Here is a 14,697-nt window from a genome sequence, read left to right as displayed (position 1 = left end):
GGTGCACTGTTTAGCTCATCCAAAATACTGCTAATGGCCCTCCAAAGGTCTATTATGTATATTTACACAATATCTGATATATCACCAAATATGGTATTGTTGCTCTTTGCTTTCAAGTCATTTCTGACTTGGCAAACCTATCACAGGGTTTTCTGGGGCTGAGAGTGTGTGATTCACCCAAAGTCATGCAGTGGGTTTCCATGGCCAAATGGCCAACCAAACCCCGATCTTCAGAATCATAGTCCAACATTCAAACCACTATGCCATGCTGGTGTGCCCTTATACAATATTCTTATACACTTCTTGCATTGTCTGAAACAAAATGTAAGTCTTTCCTACCTTCTATATTAGATTTTTTCAACGTGTGGACGCCTATGGATGAAGGAACCACAACAACAACTTCTGAAGCTCTCTTCTCCTTTGGAGTTATAGCAGATATTCAGTATGCCGATCTAGAGGATGGCTATGATTTCCTAGGAATCCAGAAGAGATACTATAGACATAGCCTATGCCATCTCCAGAAGGCAATTGAAGAATGGAATGGAAGCGAGGTTCAGTTTGTATTACAGCTTGGAGACATCATTGATGGCTTCAACGCCCAATACAAGATGTCAGAGCAAGCACTGGAAACAGTAACGAAGGAATTTCAGAAGCTCAAGGCTCCAGTCCATCACGTATGGGGCAACCATGAACTCTACAACTTCAGCAGAGACCGTCTGATGCAATCGCTACTGAACACCAAGTACTTAGAAGACCAAACTTTACTGAGCAGTCTTATCAGTGATGAAAGGTCCACTGAAGAGACTGCTTCAGAGTTCTGTTATGCTTATCAATTCTGCCCAATGCCTAAATTTCGATTTATTCTTCTTGATGCTTATGATTTAAGTACTTTGGGGAGAGACACGTCCAGCAAAAAATATCAAGATTCTCTGTGTCTACTGCGACAGAAAAATAAAAATGAGAATCTGAATAGTCCAGAAGGTAGAGTATTGTGCTGAGCAGGGCAACATGTGGTCCCTTGGGTCCACTTTAACCCACCTCTGGTTTAGTAAGAAATGGGGAAAGGACACTCACCGTTCCTGAATGAGAATTAATATGTTTGCTAAAACAAGGGTGGTTTGTGAGGATTCTTTAATTATTTATTTGTTACCATATTTACAGTCTGGCTTTTAGAATACCAGTTCTTCCAAGAAAGCTTACAATTAACACAAAGACACATTTTAAGAAGCACAAGAACATATAACAATCATAAGAATTGCTCCCGCAGGACAGTTTTTAGCAATAGCTATGGGGAGTGGTCCATCTTAGGTTGATGGTTTCTTTTGCCTTCCTCCCTAAAAGGCAACCTAGAGGACAGTGAGTGTGTCACTGGAGGTGACACCAGAAGGTGTTGGAGAGCTATCAGACCAGATGGGCCTAGGCTCTCAATGTAAAAGTCATGAGGACCTATAAAGATCTGTGGTGTCATGCTTTCATCCTATGACACTGGCAAGCACTAGGTCTGTGCTACCCTACAGACACTAAGGCAATTTTTGATATGGTGTTTATCTGGGAAAACATCCATCTAAAAATCATGCAAATGTGAAATTTAATTCTGGATCCAACAATACTATGGAAAAATAAAGTGTGTAGAGGTAGGGATGGCCCTCTACCACTTGCTGTAAATGGAAGCTCAGTTGTTCATAGAATCATAAAGTTGGAAGAGCCCTCAAGGACCATCCAGTTCAACCCCTTGCCATGCAGGCACAACAATCAAAGCACCCCCAACAAATCGCCACCAGCCTCTGTTTAAAAACCGCCACGGGAGACTCTACCACTTTCCAGGGCAGCATATTCCACTGTCAAATAGCTCTTACTGTCAAGAAGTTCTTCCTAATGTTTAGGTGGAATCTCTTTTCCTGTGGTTTGGATCCATTGCTCTGTGTCCTACTCTCTGGAGCTACAGAAAATAAGCTTGCTCCCTCCTAAATGTGACATCCCTTCAGATATTTAAACAGGGCTAACATATCACCTCTTAACCTTCTTTTCTCCAGGCTAAACATACCCAGCTCCTTAGCTCACTTCTCATAGGGCATGGTTCCCATTCAGAAATGTTGTTAGAGGTGATTAGAAATTGATAGCAATGAAAGCCTTGTAAATACCATGTGAGAGCCCAGTACCAGGAATGGCAGGCTCAGCAAGGCCACGTGCCCTTGCATGGGGAAGCATCTCAACATACATGACTCTTGCACAAGGGCACTCTGGCCAAAGGCACTCAGTGCAACAAAATGCCAGAACTTGTGATCTAGGCTCTTTTCATCACTACCTTGAAAATAATCACTTTTCCAGAACAAGGCACCAATCTAGGCAGAACTGATGGTGACTTCTGACTGTTAAAATGACTGCTAAACCATTGACACGTGCCCCCTAGAAATTACTCTAAACATAAAAACACAGCCTGAATCCAATTGCTAATCTCAAACCCAGTGTTTGAACCAATGTAATTTACATAAATGTTGATTTGCTATTCACTCTGAGTAATTGGACTAGGACTTTCGGAGACCAGGGATTGAATCGCTGTTCAGTCATGGGAGATCTTGGGCAAGACACACTCTTAGTCTTCAAGGGAAGCAATGGCAATCCTCTGAATAAGTCATGGCATGAAAATCTCACAATAGGGTTGCTGTAAATCAGAGTTGATAAGAAGACACATAACAACAAAATTGATCCAATGGGACTAGCAATCAGATCCCCTTAATCCCTTCTTCTCAGCCTATGAAGCCAGATTCCATCCTTGCTCTGACATACAATTTATGAAATCAGCTTACTGATAAAATCATATAGCAATTGGGCATATAGGATCACACTGCGTAGTTTTCTGTGTTTTTCCATTGATTATGCTTTGTGTAATCTGTAGCCATTCTATTTTTCTGAAGGTATCATACAAAGATTCAACACAAACTACACAATTCAGAATCAAATTCTGTCACTGTTATTAGCAGACTCTTACTTCCATCAATAACAGTCCATCAATTTGGACTGTTTATGGATTTTAAGGTAAATCTTGGGTTTAAATGCAATCATTTTAAGGGACTGAAGCATAAGTATGTGGGATGGAGTACAACAGCAGAATATGTGGAACCAATTATAATACAAGTGTTTTCATACTCGGGAACAGGAATTTGTATTTTCATCTCAAAAGAGGGGGATAGAGTTTTGTTCTGGGGTTTTGGGCTTTAAAACATTAAGTTTTATTTTTAGAGAAGTGAGTCTATTTACAAGTTTCCACAAGCAGTGGGGGGGGGGGACTATTTTTCCTAAAAATACACAGTCAACACCAAAGCATAAATAGCTTGTTAGTTTTCTTTTCTTTACAGATCTTGTTGAATGTCAGTTTGTTCAGTTCAATGGAGGATTCAGTCAAGACCAGCTAACCTGGCTTGATGAAGTTCTTACACATGCTGACAAAAATCAAGAGAGAGTTGTGATTGTGGGTAAGCATTTGTAATTCTTTTTGTTATAATTCATGTTTTCATTTTTATCTGTTGTACATTAATTACCTGAGGGGCCTTATTACTGAGAGACAGTAAGGAGATTCTTTAAATAAAATATCATGCTCTACAGTCTATTTGAGCTGTTTTCACCAAAGGATAATAGGAAAAAGACCAGTTACTTTTATTTCCCCAAAGTGCCTGAATGCCTAGGAAAAGAATAATACAGGTATTTAATGTTGTATGGATACAGTATTATATTAATACATTGGGACCTTGAGCATCCACAGTTGGCAAGACCTGTTGTCCCAAATGGCGGTGTGCACACCACCATTTGAGGCAACAGTACATGAGATTCTGCTTTTTTTTATCTGCAGGGGTGTCCAAAATGGATCCCCTGTGGATACGAAGGTCTGACTATACTGTGGGAAACCACCACTGAGTATTCCTTGCCTAAGAACACCCTGTGAAATTCATGGGTTTGCTGTAAGTTTACAGGTGACTTAAAACACACACGCACACAATACAATATTGCAGCTTGATGGCCCCTGGTAAGACCTAGCTCTACTAGGATAGAGAAAGAAGTCAGTCCTTGAAGTGCAGAGTCTCCATGTCCAGCTACTGCAGAACCCACCATCTTCTCTGCCTCGCCAACACTGAAGCTCTGCTGTCAGCAGAGGCAAAAAGGGGCATTCCCAGGTTGAATAAAGCATAGCCCTCCAAATGTTGCAGACCTGAAAATACTAGCATTCCTCATAATTGGCTGTGCTGATGGGCACTACAGTTAGGGGAAGGGTTAGATGAGTAAGATCCTCCGGTATGCCCCTGCCTCAAAGCAAAGGCAAATCTCTGCCATCCCTAGAGATGATGTATGTTATAATCAGAATCAATCAATAAGTGAGACTGAGATATTAATATACTTTAACTCAAATTCTTGTTGTTATGTGCCCTCAAGTTGTTTCTAACTTATGAAGACCCTAAACCAAACCTATTATAGGGTTTTCTTGACAAGATTTGTTCAGAGGTGGTTTGCCACAGCCTTTCTCTGAGGCTGAGAAAACCTAACTTGCCCAAAGTCATCAGTAGGTTTCCATGGTTGAGTGGTGATTGTGAACCCTGGATGTCAGAATCTCAGTCCAACCTCAAAACTATGCAACATGTTACACCATGCTAGCTCTTATAGCAAGACTTAAAATCATTTTCTTAAGTATCTATAATGCTGCTTATTATAGATTTCATTACTGTTTACAGTTACCCTGTAAAGCAAGACTGGAGAAATCTTTGGCCCTCCATAACATTTTGGAGTGCAATTCCGTCTCATACCACTAGTTATGTTGACTGAAGGTTATGGGACTGGAAAGTACAAAAATATGGAGGATCAAACGTTCTACACCTGTGTGCAAAGGTAGTCTGGTTTTTATCTCCATATTACAAATTAGAGGAATACAGTATAGTGAATGATAATGATAATAATACAGCATAGGAGACAGAATGGTGCCCTGAGGGATGCCAGATGTCAGCTCTTTTACAAGAGCAGCTGTCTCCCAGCAACACCATCTGGAATCTGTCTGAGAGATAGAAATGGAATCACTGCAAACGCAGAGACGCCGATTCATAACTCTCTCAGGTATTCCAGAAGGATACTATGATCAATGGTATCAAAGGCCGATGAGAGGTCCAAGAGCACCAGCAGGGTCACACTTCCCCTGTCAGTGCCCAGACAGAGATCATCAACTAAGGCGACAATGGCAGTCTCAACTCCGTATATATAAAATCTGAATCAAGGACTTCTAGCTAGGAATATTCCAGCTCATACTCACTTTGCTTAAATTATCTCCATCTCGTAGAAAATATAAAAATGCCTACTGCGAGGTTGAGCTAAGTGTAGCCGCCCCCAGATGTTACTGGACTAACTCCCAAAATTCTTTATCATTAGTATGCTGGCTAGGGCTGATGGGCATTGCACTTCAATAACATCTGACCACACTTTGTCCTAGCTTACTCTATGACAGTATAATAGAACAACTTTCTCTACAATACAACCATTTTCTGAAAAATTTCCAGATTCTTCAGAATTTTATGCAACTATAAAATGAACAAAACTATGTAATAACTGAATCCTCTTTTTTCCCCTAGGGCATCTTCCCATTCATCCACATGCTACAAGCTGTGTCTGCCTTGCTTGGAATTATAAAGAGGCTCTTTCCGTCATCCACTCACATCACTCTGTGGTGTGTTTTCTTGCAGGCCACCTCCATTGTGGTAGCTACTGTTTAGACTCTCATGGAGTCCATCATCTTACTCTTGAAGGGATCATAGCAACCCCTCCAGAGAGAAATGCTTTTGGAACTATATATGTCTATAATGACAGAATGTTATTAAAAGGTAATGGAAGCATACCAGATCGAGAAATGGTTTACAAATCTCATCATCATAACTCTTTGTTGTAAACTGTAATACTGTTTTATTCATCTGGTTTACAAATTACTTTACTCTGCTGTTCTTAATTGAAAACATTTCAAAATATTGATTTCTAAAATATTGAATGTCCGGCTCACGTTGTTACAGCAACTATTTTCCTAAAGTGCATTGCAATATGTGTTCTAAATGTATTTTCAACTTCAAATTTTGACAATCAAACAAAATGTCAGCACTATTTGGTGACATGAAAAGTTGGAAAGTAATCAATTACATTTACATCAGCAAACCTGAAATAATGCAAACTGATAGAAGCCATTCTAATTGTATGAATATTAATAATTGTGTATCTATCCTATTGTGATAATTCTATTTTAAGATTAAGCCTAAAATGTGATTCATGCCACATTTTTACTAGTCCTACTTGCACTGCACTAGTATCCTGTAGCCAGGAAACTGGGTGGCTACTTCAGGCAGTACTGTACTTAATTAAATTAAGTTCTCTCCCCATCGCCAAGCTTCCCACCCCTCTTCATTTTACACTATAGTTTTGGTTGAACAATAAAATTCCTGGAACTCCAACAAGAAGTTATATTTGTCCTAATGTAATCCCCAATAGGATTTCAACTATACCAAAACATGAAAATTAGAATTAGAAAATTCTAACAACTTAGTAGAGAAAGAAGAAAGCCTGTAAACATCACAGATTGTCAGAATGTAATATAGGGGTCTGCTAGTTGATCTTGCAGGGGTACAAGATCATGATTTCTGGCATGGGTTTCTGATTCCCCAGTGCTGAGCAGCAGAAATGGTCCCTCCCCTCCATGAATGGTAGGGGGCTGAAATAAAAGAGACTGGAGATAGTAGAAGGAACCATGGATGTCTGTAGTATCAGTTCTTATTTTTAAAAAGCAATTTTTCACCTGAGTACATGCTCAGAAACTCTGTAGTCCTTAATTTTGTTTATTTCTGTCTTCTAACTTTACATTATTTTGCAGTTGCTTCTGGCTAGTGGATCTCTGGATTATTAGCGTTTACTTTTTCCTCTGTTAGAGAGAAAGTAAATGCTGTTAAATGTAACACTCTTGTCTTACAAGGCCTATTCCATTAAAATTAGAACTCAGATTATCCATATATCCAATAAAAGGATATAAAACTTTTCTTGACTGAGAAATGGAAGCCATAATGATCTTGGTATCATGTCTCAGTATGGTATTTATCCTGAAAAATTCCATCACCATCCACACTCATATCATACCTCACAAGAGATAAGTGGAAAAAGCACTCTATCAAAACCTCTCTGGGGTGCAGCAGTTCAGACACTCATTTATGACCAAGCAAATGCATCCAATTAGACGTTCTGTAAAATTTTAAGAGCTGTTGTTTAATCACCAGCACACCACAATGTGTTGTGTTGACAAATGCAGATGGTGTGTGTAGATCCTGGGTTGAATAGAACTCACACCAACAGACTGCTCAGAGACATCTTTTCAAATTACTAGTAGCTTTATATACATTCTGTTAATGAAATGGCTATGATAGAAGTCATTGTCCCTTTAAGGCTGTTGTCCCTGTTTAGCACTGTCTTCAACAGGCGATTCAAGCCAGCTCTAGGCTCCCACTACTTGTACAGCACTCCAATTTTCACTCAGTCCAGTCCCTTACACAAACCCATTTCACTTGATTTTAACATAGTATTTCCAGGAAAATCTAGGCAGGAATCTAGAAAATTTTGGTTTGTTTCTCCCAAAATTTCAGGACTCTGATAGAATTAACTGAACTTAGCCACAGTGGTGATTCCTGTTGATTTGAGATCACTGAAGAAGCAGTTCTAGAGAAATGGGTAATGAGTAGTTTTCTTCCAGAAATTAAATAACTGTTTTACAGTGAGATGGCCAGGATGCTCGCATCTCTGCATTCATGTAGATGTACAGCCACATTACAAATGGGAAAAGGGAGAGAGAAATTGCAGTGGCCAAGCGAATCCCACCCAGAGTGCTTCTGAAAGGAAACAGAAAGCAAAGGTTTTACTGCAAATCAAGTCTCATTAAGATGAGTGATTTCTGAATGTGAATTTGTTTAAACTGCAGTTCTTCACTATGCGGAGATATAATTCAAAACCAAAATCAAGAGATAAAATAGTGTACAGAAAACAGTCATTTATGCCAAACTGAAACTCCAGAAACATGTTATCACTCTATCAAAACTGTTTTTAATGTTTTTGGAATACAGAAATTGTAAAACGTCCTGAAAAACATTAGCTAAAGTGCAGCAGGACATTCAGCCACTGGTCTGGATAAAGATTTACTACAAATAAGAATAGCCAACTGCAGACAAATAAGTAATTTTCAGATAAGTACACAGAATATTTAGTATATGTTAATTTCTCCAAAACATTTTGCTGTACAATTTAAAAAAATTATTTTTGCCCCCAAACCAGTTGTATCCAGTGGTGACAGTGCATTGACAGAAAAATCAGTTATGTTTATTATGGTTTATTTTGTATTGTAATGCCATACATTATCATTATAATACATGTATGATAATGCCAGACATTGAGAACCAGCATGGTGCAGTAGTTAGGCTATTAGACTAAGCCTGGATGACCAGGTTCAAATTGCTGGTAAGCCATAGGGCAAATTGCAGAAGAAACCTTGCCAAAAAGAAAAAAACAACCCAAAAACACCTAGTATCCAGTCTCTGTAAGTCAGAGTCAACTTGAAGGCACATACAACAAAAATGCTGTACGTTGTCATACAAAATGGGAAGCCATTAGAAACCCTTAATTCCATACTTCCATATCACTGATTGTATGTTTTGTTCAGAATTATTTGTCTCCTGCACATGTTATAGAGCGTATTGCAGGACAATAATTAGGACAAATGTAACTTGCTTTTCCTTCTTTTAAAAAGCAATCTCAGGCCTTTGATCTGTATAGCAAGGTATCACAAAACCAGTCACTTTGAGAAAGACAGCTGCAATACATCTTTTCAAGATAAACATATGTTTCCATATATCATAACTACTAAGCTGAAATAAACCAGTTAAAGGACTCACTTGGCTGAGCTACGACAAAGGCTCATCCAGGCTGTAATGATCACCAGACCAAATAACTCCCTGTTTTTAAAGAAATAAAACTATGAATTATATAAGTGTGTGTCCATAAAAAAAACCACAGCCAAGGAAGCTCAGCAAAGAGCAAGGAGAAATAAATTTGTGATGAAGAGTACCTGATGATAATTTATCTGGAATGAATCAAACACATTCTCATAGCCTGACCTGCATCATTAGATCCATAACCAACATCATAGAGATGTGGGAAAGGGGAAAATCTTGCAGTAGGAGAGGGGTACAATGATTATTTGATACATTTTCATAAGCTGATGCTTCCTTCCTTGCCCCAGTGTCACAAATTAATTAGAAAAGGCAAGGCGCTTTTATGAGATGGAAGTATTTTTCTTGCCATGGCCACTATCCAATAGGTTTTAAATACTGTCATTCCAAAACATACACACATATTGAAGCAGCATTGTTTACATTCTGAGATCTTGTTGTAGTCTTTCCAAGATACCACATGACACTCCATGGAAACAGACACAGTCTAACCAGAGATAATAGTGGTTGTGAACAATAGACATAGGTGCCATTAGCAATAATGGATCCACAGTGCCACCAACAATGCTCTGCATGTAGCCTCAGTGAAGTCAGATTGTAGACAAATATAGGCGATGTCCACAGAGATTTCTTTCCATGACATGTCTTGATATACAATCACATCTCTAAGATATTATATCGGAAGTTCCAAAGTTTTATGTCATAAGACTTATGCTTGTGAATTATCTGTCTGTTTTTCAGTTTCTGGCTCTTCAGACCTACCCTTAAGATGTCCCAAGAACACAGGTGCTATGAACTAAAGACCTCTAATAATGAAAGGGTGGGGAAAAAGATTTCAATACTGTACTTACCTGCCTTCTTCCTCATGCAAAATGTTCTTCTGAGCATTAGCAAACAAGGACCACCCCAAGATGGCAGCACCCACAATACAAGCTGCTATATGTAGATCTGACAGACTCCTCCACACAATGTTATCTAGAGAAAGTGAGGAGTCACTGATACAAATTACAGTAAGATTTGCATTTTTGTTGTTAACTGCCCTCAACTCGTGGCAACCCTCTAATTCTTTCACAGCTGCCCTCCCCATTCTTAGTCTTCTGATTTCTTAACTACAGTCTTCAATATTTGATCCCAAGTACAAGAACTCTTTTACTATTTTTATTTCCTCGTTTTCTAGGCTGAATTTGTGAAGATTTGCCTAGTTAGCTCATTTTTCTTGGACTTCTAACAATGATAAAAGAATAAATAATAAGTAAGAAATACCACTGGCGACAAAATTAGAAAATATATTCTTTATGTAGGTACTTAAAATGTCTAAAATGATGGAATGTATATTGTTAACATATGTAGAAAATTATGCTGCAGAAAGAAAGCTAGCAAGCACATAGAGCCTATATTTCTTTAAAAAGACATAAAGGTGAACAGTGTGACTAAATGTTAATGCAAAGGAGACAAAATGACAGCAAGCTATTACTTTTCAAAAACGTTGATGTGAAATATAGAAATACAGAATTTGCAGTCATCTGGAATGAGTGGGAATCACATAATCCCTTGGCACTGTCTATGGTAGCTGAGGCTCTGGAACATGCAAAACAACAAGCACCGCAGAGTTTCCATCCCTGTTCCCAAAGAACAGCACAAGTGTAAGTACTGTATTTTTAAAGAAAACAGGAAGAACTAGGCACAAAACAAATTAGAATTAACTAGGGATACTCTTTACAAGTATGAGTTCCCACCAGAATATGAACATAAGAAAACTAAGCAGTAACTTTTGTCATTTTGGTTTTCAGTGCAACACAGCATTAATCAGTAGTAAAAATGTGGTTTATCTTCTCAATAGATGTGAACTATTAAGACAAAGCGCAAAAGTTTATTTCTCAACATTAACAGCATTTGTATAAAAACCAGATGAAAAGATGCATGGCCAAACTCTATGAGGGACCGAAAGAGAGAAGGAATTGGGGATATCGATACTATACCTGCAATTGGCGGATTAAGGCCAACTATCAGTGTGAGAACTGCAGGTACAGAGTAGGCAACCTGAGAATGAGACACAATAAATCTACTTTGTAAAAAATGGAGGTACCAGTAAGGAAAATAAAAATTCTCCATTCAGATTGCCAAAATAATAAAGAGGGAGTAACCATAGAGAGCTGATGTGAAGTACCAAAATAACCATACCATGGTGTCTGTCTTACAAAAACAGCAGTAAGACCCTGGAAGGTTCAGGAATATTCATTCGCACATACAAGGCCCTGAATCACACAGTTACAAAGTATGAATAGTCTGCTGGGAAAGAAATGTCTCATCACCAGCCTCATGAGATACTTGCATGTGTGATGATTATAGCTACTGAATGGTTCCTCTGCCTTAGGAGGTATTTGTTTAATCTCATCTGGGGGATGGATTGTACTTAGCAGTTTGTGGTTTCTTCCAGATTCACTTATCACCAACTGAACATAGCAGGCTGTCTTACCTACAGAATTCTCTCTCTAGGAAATTATAAAATTAATACCACTACCTGTCAGAACATAGGGGTAATTAGCAAAAGCCCAAAGTCAAATGCAAGAAGCCTGGATCAAACACCTTCCAGCAGATGAAAGGGCTTGAGATGGAATGAGACTGCCCCATTACACCTCAGTCACTGTCAAAATCTCCAACACTTGGTGCAGCCATTAAATTTATACTTACTATCCAGAGTCCTGGGTCAGGGTCATTGACCTGAAACAAAGAAGGCAAAAATATTTACACAAGCTGATATATTATAGATAACACAAAAAATCTTCAGAGTCTGGAGGCACTATAAACATTTCCTAAAATTTCCTAATTTTATCTGGCATAAACTTTCATGGACTGCATCCCATATAATTAGATGCAGGCTGCAGTTCCCCACATACAAAAAGCATGTCAAAGGTGCGTTACAGATCGCCGGAAAGCGGCGGTCTGCCTGTGCCATCATTAGCGGCGGCAAGAAGCCCCAGCAGCCAAACCGCGAGGCTTCCCACCACCGCTAAGCGCCAAAATGGCGCTTCTTGCGTTGCGGAAATGACGCGGCGAGGCGCCAATGGCGCACTCGCCATGTAATTTCCGCAACCGCGACGTCAACATGGCAGGCCCCATCTGTATAGGGCACTGCCATTTTATATGTGCGGAGCGCGTACTAGGGTTAGGCATGAAGAAGTCACACCCCTTCCTAACCTAGTACGCGCTCCACGCGTACTATATGCCCGTGCGGAACGAGCCATAGGCAACTTGTTAGCCTTTAAATTGCTGCAACAAACATGGCTACAGCCCTCATTGAAGTTTTTGTAACAAAGATCCTTCAAATAGATCTATGGGAGTTTATCACACTGGAGAATCCCATGCAGAAACTAGATTTAAAGTGAAAACAACCTGCTTTTGCAGGTTGTTTTTCACATAACGTTCAGGGTTAACCCGAACAGAAAGCAGAAAAAAACTGCAAATGCGAGTTGTTTTTCAGACAATGTTTGAGTGAAAGAGAAATAACATGAAAATGACCCGAATGGAAAGCCAACAAAATCCACTCCTTTTTACTTTCGGGAAATTTTGAAAGTAGAAAAGAGTGATTTTTGTCAGCTTTCCATTTGGGTCATTTCTGCGTTATTTCTCTTTCCGCCAAAGTGTTTGAAAAACAGCCTGCATTCCGGAGTGTTTAGCAGATTTTAAAATCCCATTTCTGCACGGGATTTGCCTCTGTGGGCATCTGTGTGATTAAACTCCTTAGAATCAGTAAGGCATGAGTATTCATACCCTAGTACTTCATTTTACCTCAAAACAACTACAAACATTTGTTTTTTGTTGTTTTTGCAAAATATAGACAGTAGCTGGTTAAATATCCTAAAGGCACCATCTCCCATCTGATCTGGAAACTAAGTAGGGCAAGGTCTGGTAGGTTAGTACAGTCATCTGTCCCTCTGTAGCCACAGATTCTGTATTAACAGATTCAACCATCCACAGTTTGAAAATATTCTAAAAGGGGGGAAAATCCACAAAGCAATCTTTGATTTTGCCACTGTATGTAAGAGACACCATTTTACTATTCTACTATCTACAGATTTTGGTATCCATGGTGAGAGAGTCCTGGGACCAAACCCCAACAGATACCAAGGGCCCACTGTATCTGAAAGGGGGAATCCCAAGGAATAATGGGTGTTGTAGGCTGTATTTCAGAAGAAGGAAACAGCAAACCACATCTGAGTATTTCTTGCCGAGAAGGGCTGAAATCAGGATGACCAGCTGTCATAACCGTAAAGGAGATCAAGTCACCGCCAAATATAGGACATTACAAAACAAAAGCCACAACCATTAATATAAATGTATATGTTCATGCTTCTTGGTCACACTGAAAATGGAGGACATTTTGAAATTCCTCCTGGACAGAGGGCTGAAACGTAAGACATGTCCTGGAAAAGGAGGACATCTGGTCACCCTGTATGACATCGGGGTCATCATGTGTCAACAAGTAATTTGAACACAATACTTTACTTACTCAATAAAGTACTGTATTACTTTCTACTTTCCGCTCATACATTCTAGAGTGGCTCCCATTTATTTACACATCCTCCTCACACACAACCAAGGCGCCTTCTTTATCCTCACACTGTGTCATCTACACTGTAGAAACAATGCTGCTGGAGACCACATGAACTGCCACGGTGCCCTCCTATGGAATCCTGTGATTTGTAGTTTTGTGAGGCCCCAGAGCTTTGGCAAAGAAGGCTGGTCAAAGTAAACATCCCAGGTTTCCATAGGAGGAAGCTGAAGCACTTAAAAGTGGTGTCCAGCGGTATTGTTTGCACAGGGCTGATGCACCCTCAGCCTGGAAGCCATGTCCCTAAGGTCCAAAACACACTGCAGAAATAATCCAGTTTGAGACCGCTTTAACTGCCCTGGCTCAGTGCTAGGGAATTCTGGGAACTGTAGTTATGTGAGACATTAAGCCTTCTCTGTCAGAGAGCTCTGGTGCCACGATAAATTACAATTCCCAGAATTCCCTAGCACTGAGACAAGGCAGTTAAAGCGTTCTCAAACTGGATTACTTCTGTAGTGTGTTTTGGACCTGAACGCAGGGCTGTGGAAGAGAAAATGGGGAGCCACAAATCAGAAACTGACCATAAAGCCATTAACAACAATAACAACAACAACAACGTGGGGAAGAAGGCAATTATGAGCCAAACCCCTCAGCCCTGTGGCCACTGGCCAGGCCCCATTTCCCACTCTTCAGCCCGGTGTAGTGGTTTGAGTATTGGGAGACCAGGGTTCGAATCCTAGGAACCCTCTGGGATGACCTTGGGCGAGTCACACTCTCTCAGCCTCAGAGGATGGCTGAAGAAACTTGCCCAAAAACCAAACCAAACCCAGAAACACCCATGATAGGGTCTCCCTAAATCGAGAGCGACTTGACAGCATACACCACCACAACCACTTTGCTTTGGTGCCACAACAAACTATCGTTCCCAGAATCCCACAGCAGTTAAAGCGGTGCCAAAGCGGATTATAGCCTCAGTGCGGATGCAGCCTCGCTTTTCCTCCACTGCCCACCTGGACAGCCCCGGCTAGCCCGAAAAAGGCGGCCATGGCCAGGTTGCAGAGCCTCCAGAGAAGGCCAGAGCTTGAGGGGAGAGGCTGAGGAGGACTCCCAGGCTCCATGGGCTTTTCCTCCTTCCTCCTTCTC

The 14,697-nt window shown here is 40.1% G+C and overlaps 2 protein-coding genes across 7 annotated transcripts in view; one reads left to right on the top strand and one right to left on the bottom strand.

Moving 5' to 3' along the window:
- LOC149322100 (manganese-dependent ADP-ribose/CDP-alcohol diphosphatase-like) overlaps positions 1–10,264 on the top strand; it is an 11,614-nt gene extending 1,350 nt beyond the window's left edge. For 4 of the 5 annotated variants that reach the window (XM_089534621.1, XM_089534594.1, XM_089534585.1 and 1 more), the window contains exons 2-4: positions 352–981; positions 3,357–3,473; positions 5,607–6,847. In XM_089534621.1, the coding sequence (XP_089390747.1) occupies positions 375–981; positions 3,357–3,473; positions 5,607–5,920 (1,038 nt within the window). In that variant the 5' untranslated portion in view covers positions 352–374 and the 3' untranslated portion in view covers positions 5,921–6,847. Of the gene's footprint in view, positions 1–351; positions 982–3,356; positions 3,474–5,606; positions 6,848–9,743 lie in introns of those variants that run through there. The other variant, XM_089534612.1, reaches the window with a different exon arrangement.
- Positions 7,376–14,697, bottom strand: TMEM220 (transmembrane protein 220). 2 transcript variants are annotated; one of them, XM_089534657.1, is made up of 6 exons: positions 14,565–14,697; positions 11,694–11,723; positions 10,982–11,042; positions 9,854–9,977; positions 8,946–9,005; positions 7,376–7,889 (listed from the first exon to the last, which is right to left on the bottom strand). In XM_089534657.1, the coding sequence occupies exons 1-6, from the start codon at positions 14,670–14,672 to the stop codon at positions 7,757–7,759; spliced, it is 516 nt and encodes a 171-aa protein (XP_089390783.1). In that variant the 5' UTR covers positions 14,673–14,697; the 3' UTR covers positions 7,376–7,756. The 2 variants fall into 2 exon arrangements, with proteins under 2 accessions (XP_089390783.1, XP_089390792.1); XM_089534666.1 differs by lacking the exon at positions 8,946–9,005.

Source organism: Sceloporus occidentalis, unplaced genomic scaffold, assembly GCF_023333645.1.
Source record: "Sceloporus occidentalis isolate IW3139 unplaced genomic scaffold, rSceOcc1.0.p SCAF_1, whole genome shotgun sequence".
In the NCBI taxonomy this organism is placed as follows: Eukaryota; Metazoa; Chordata; class Lepidosauria; order Squamata; family Phrynosomatidae; genus Sceloporus; species Sceloporus occidentalis.
Note: the sequence above shows the minus strand (reverse complement) of the source record. Positions and strands in the feature narration are given on the sequence as shown.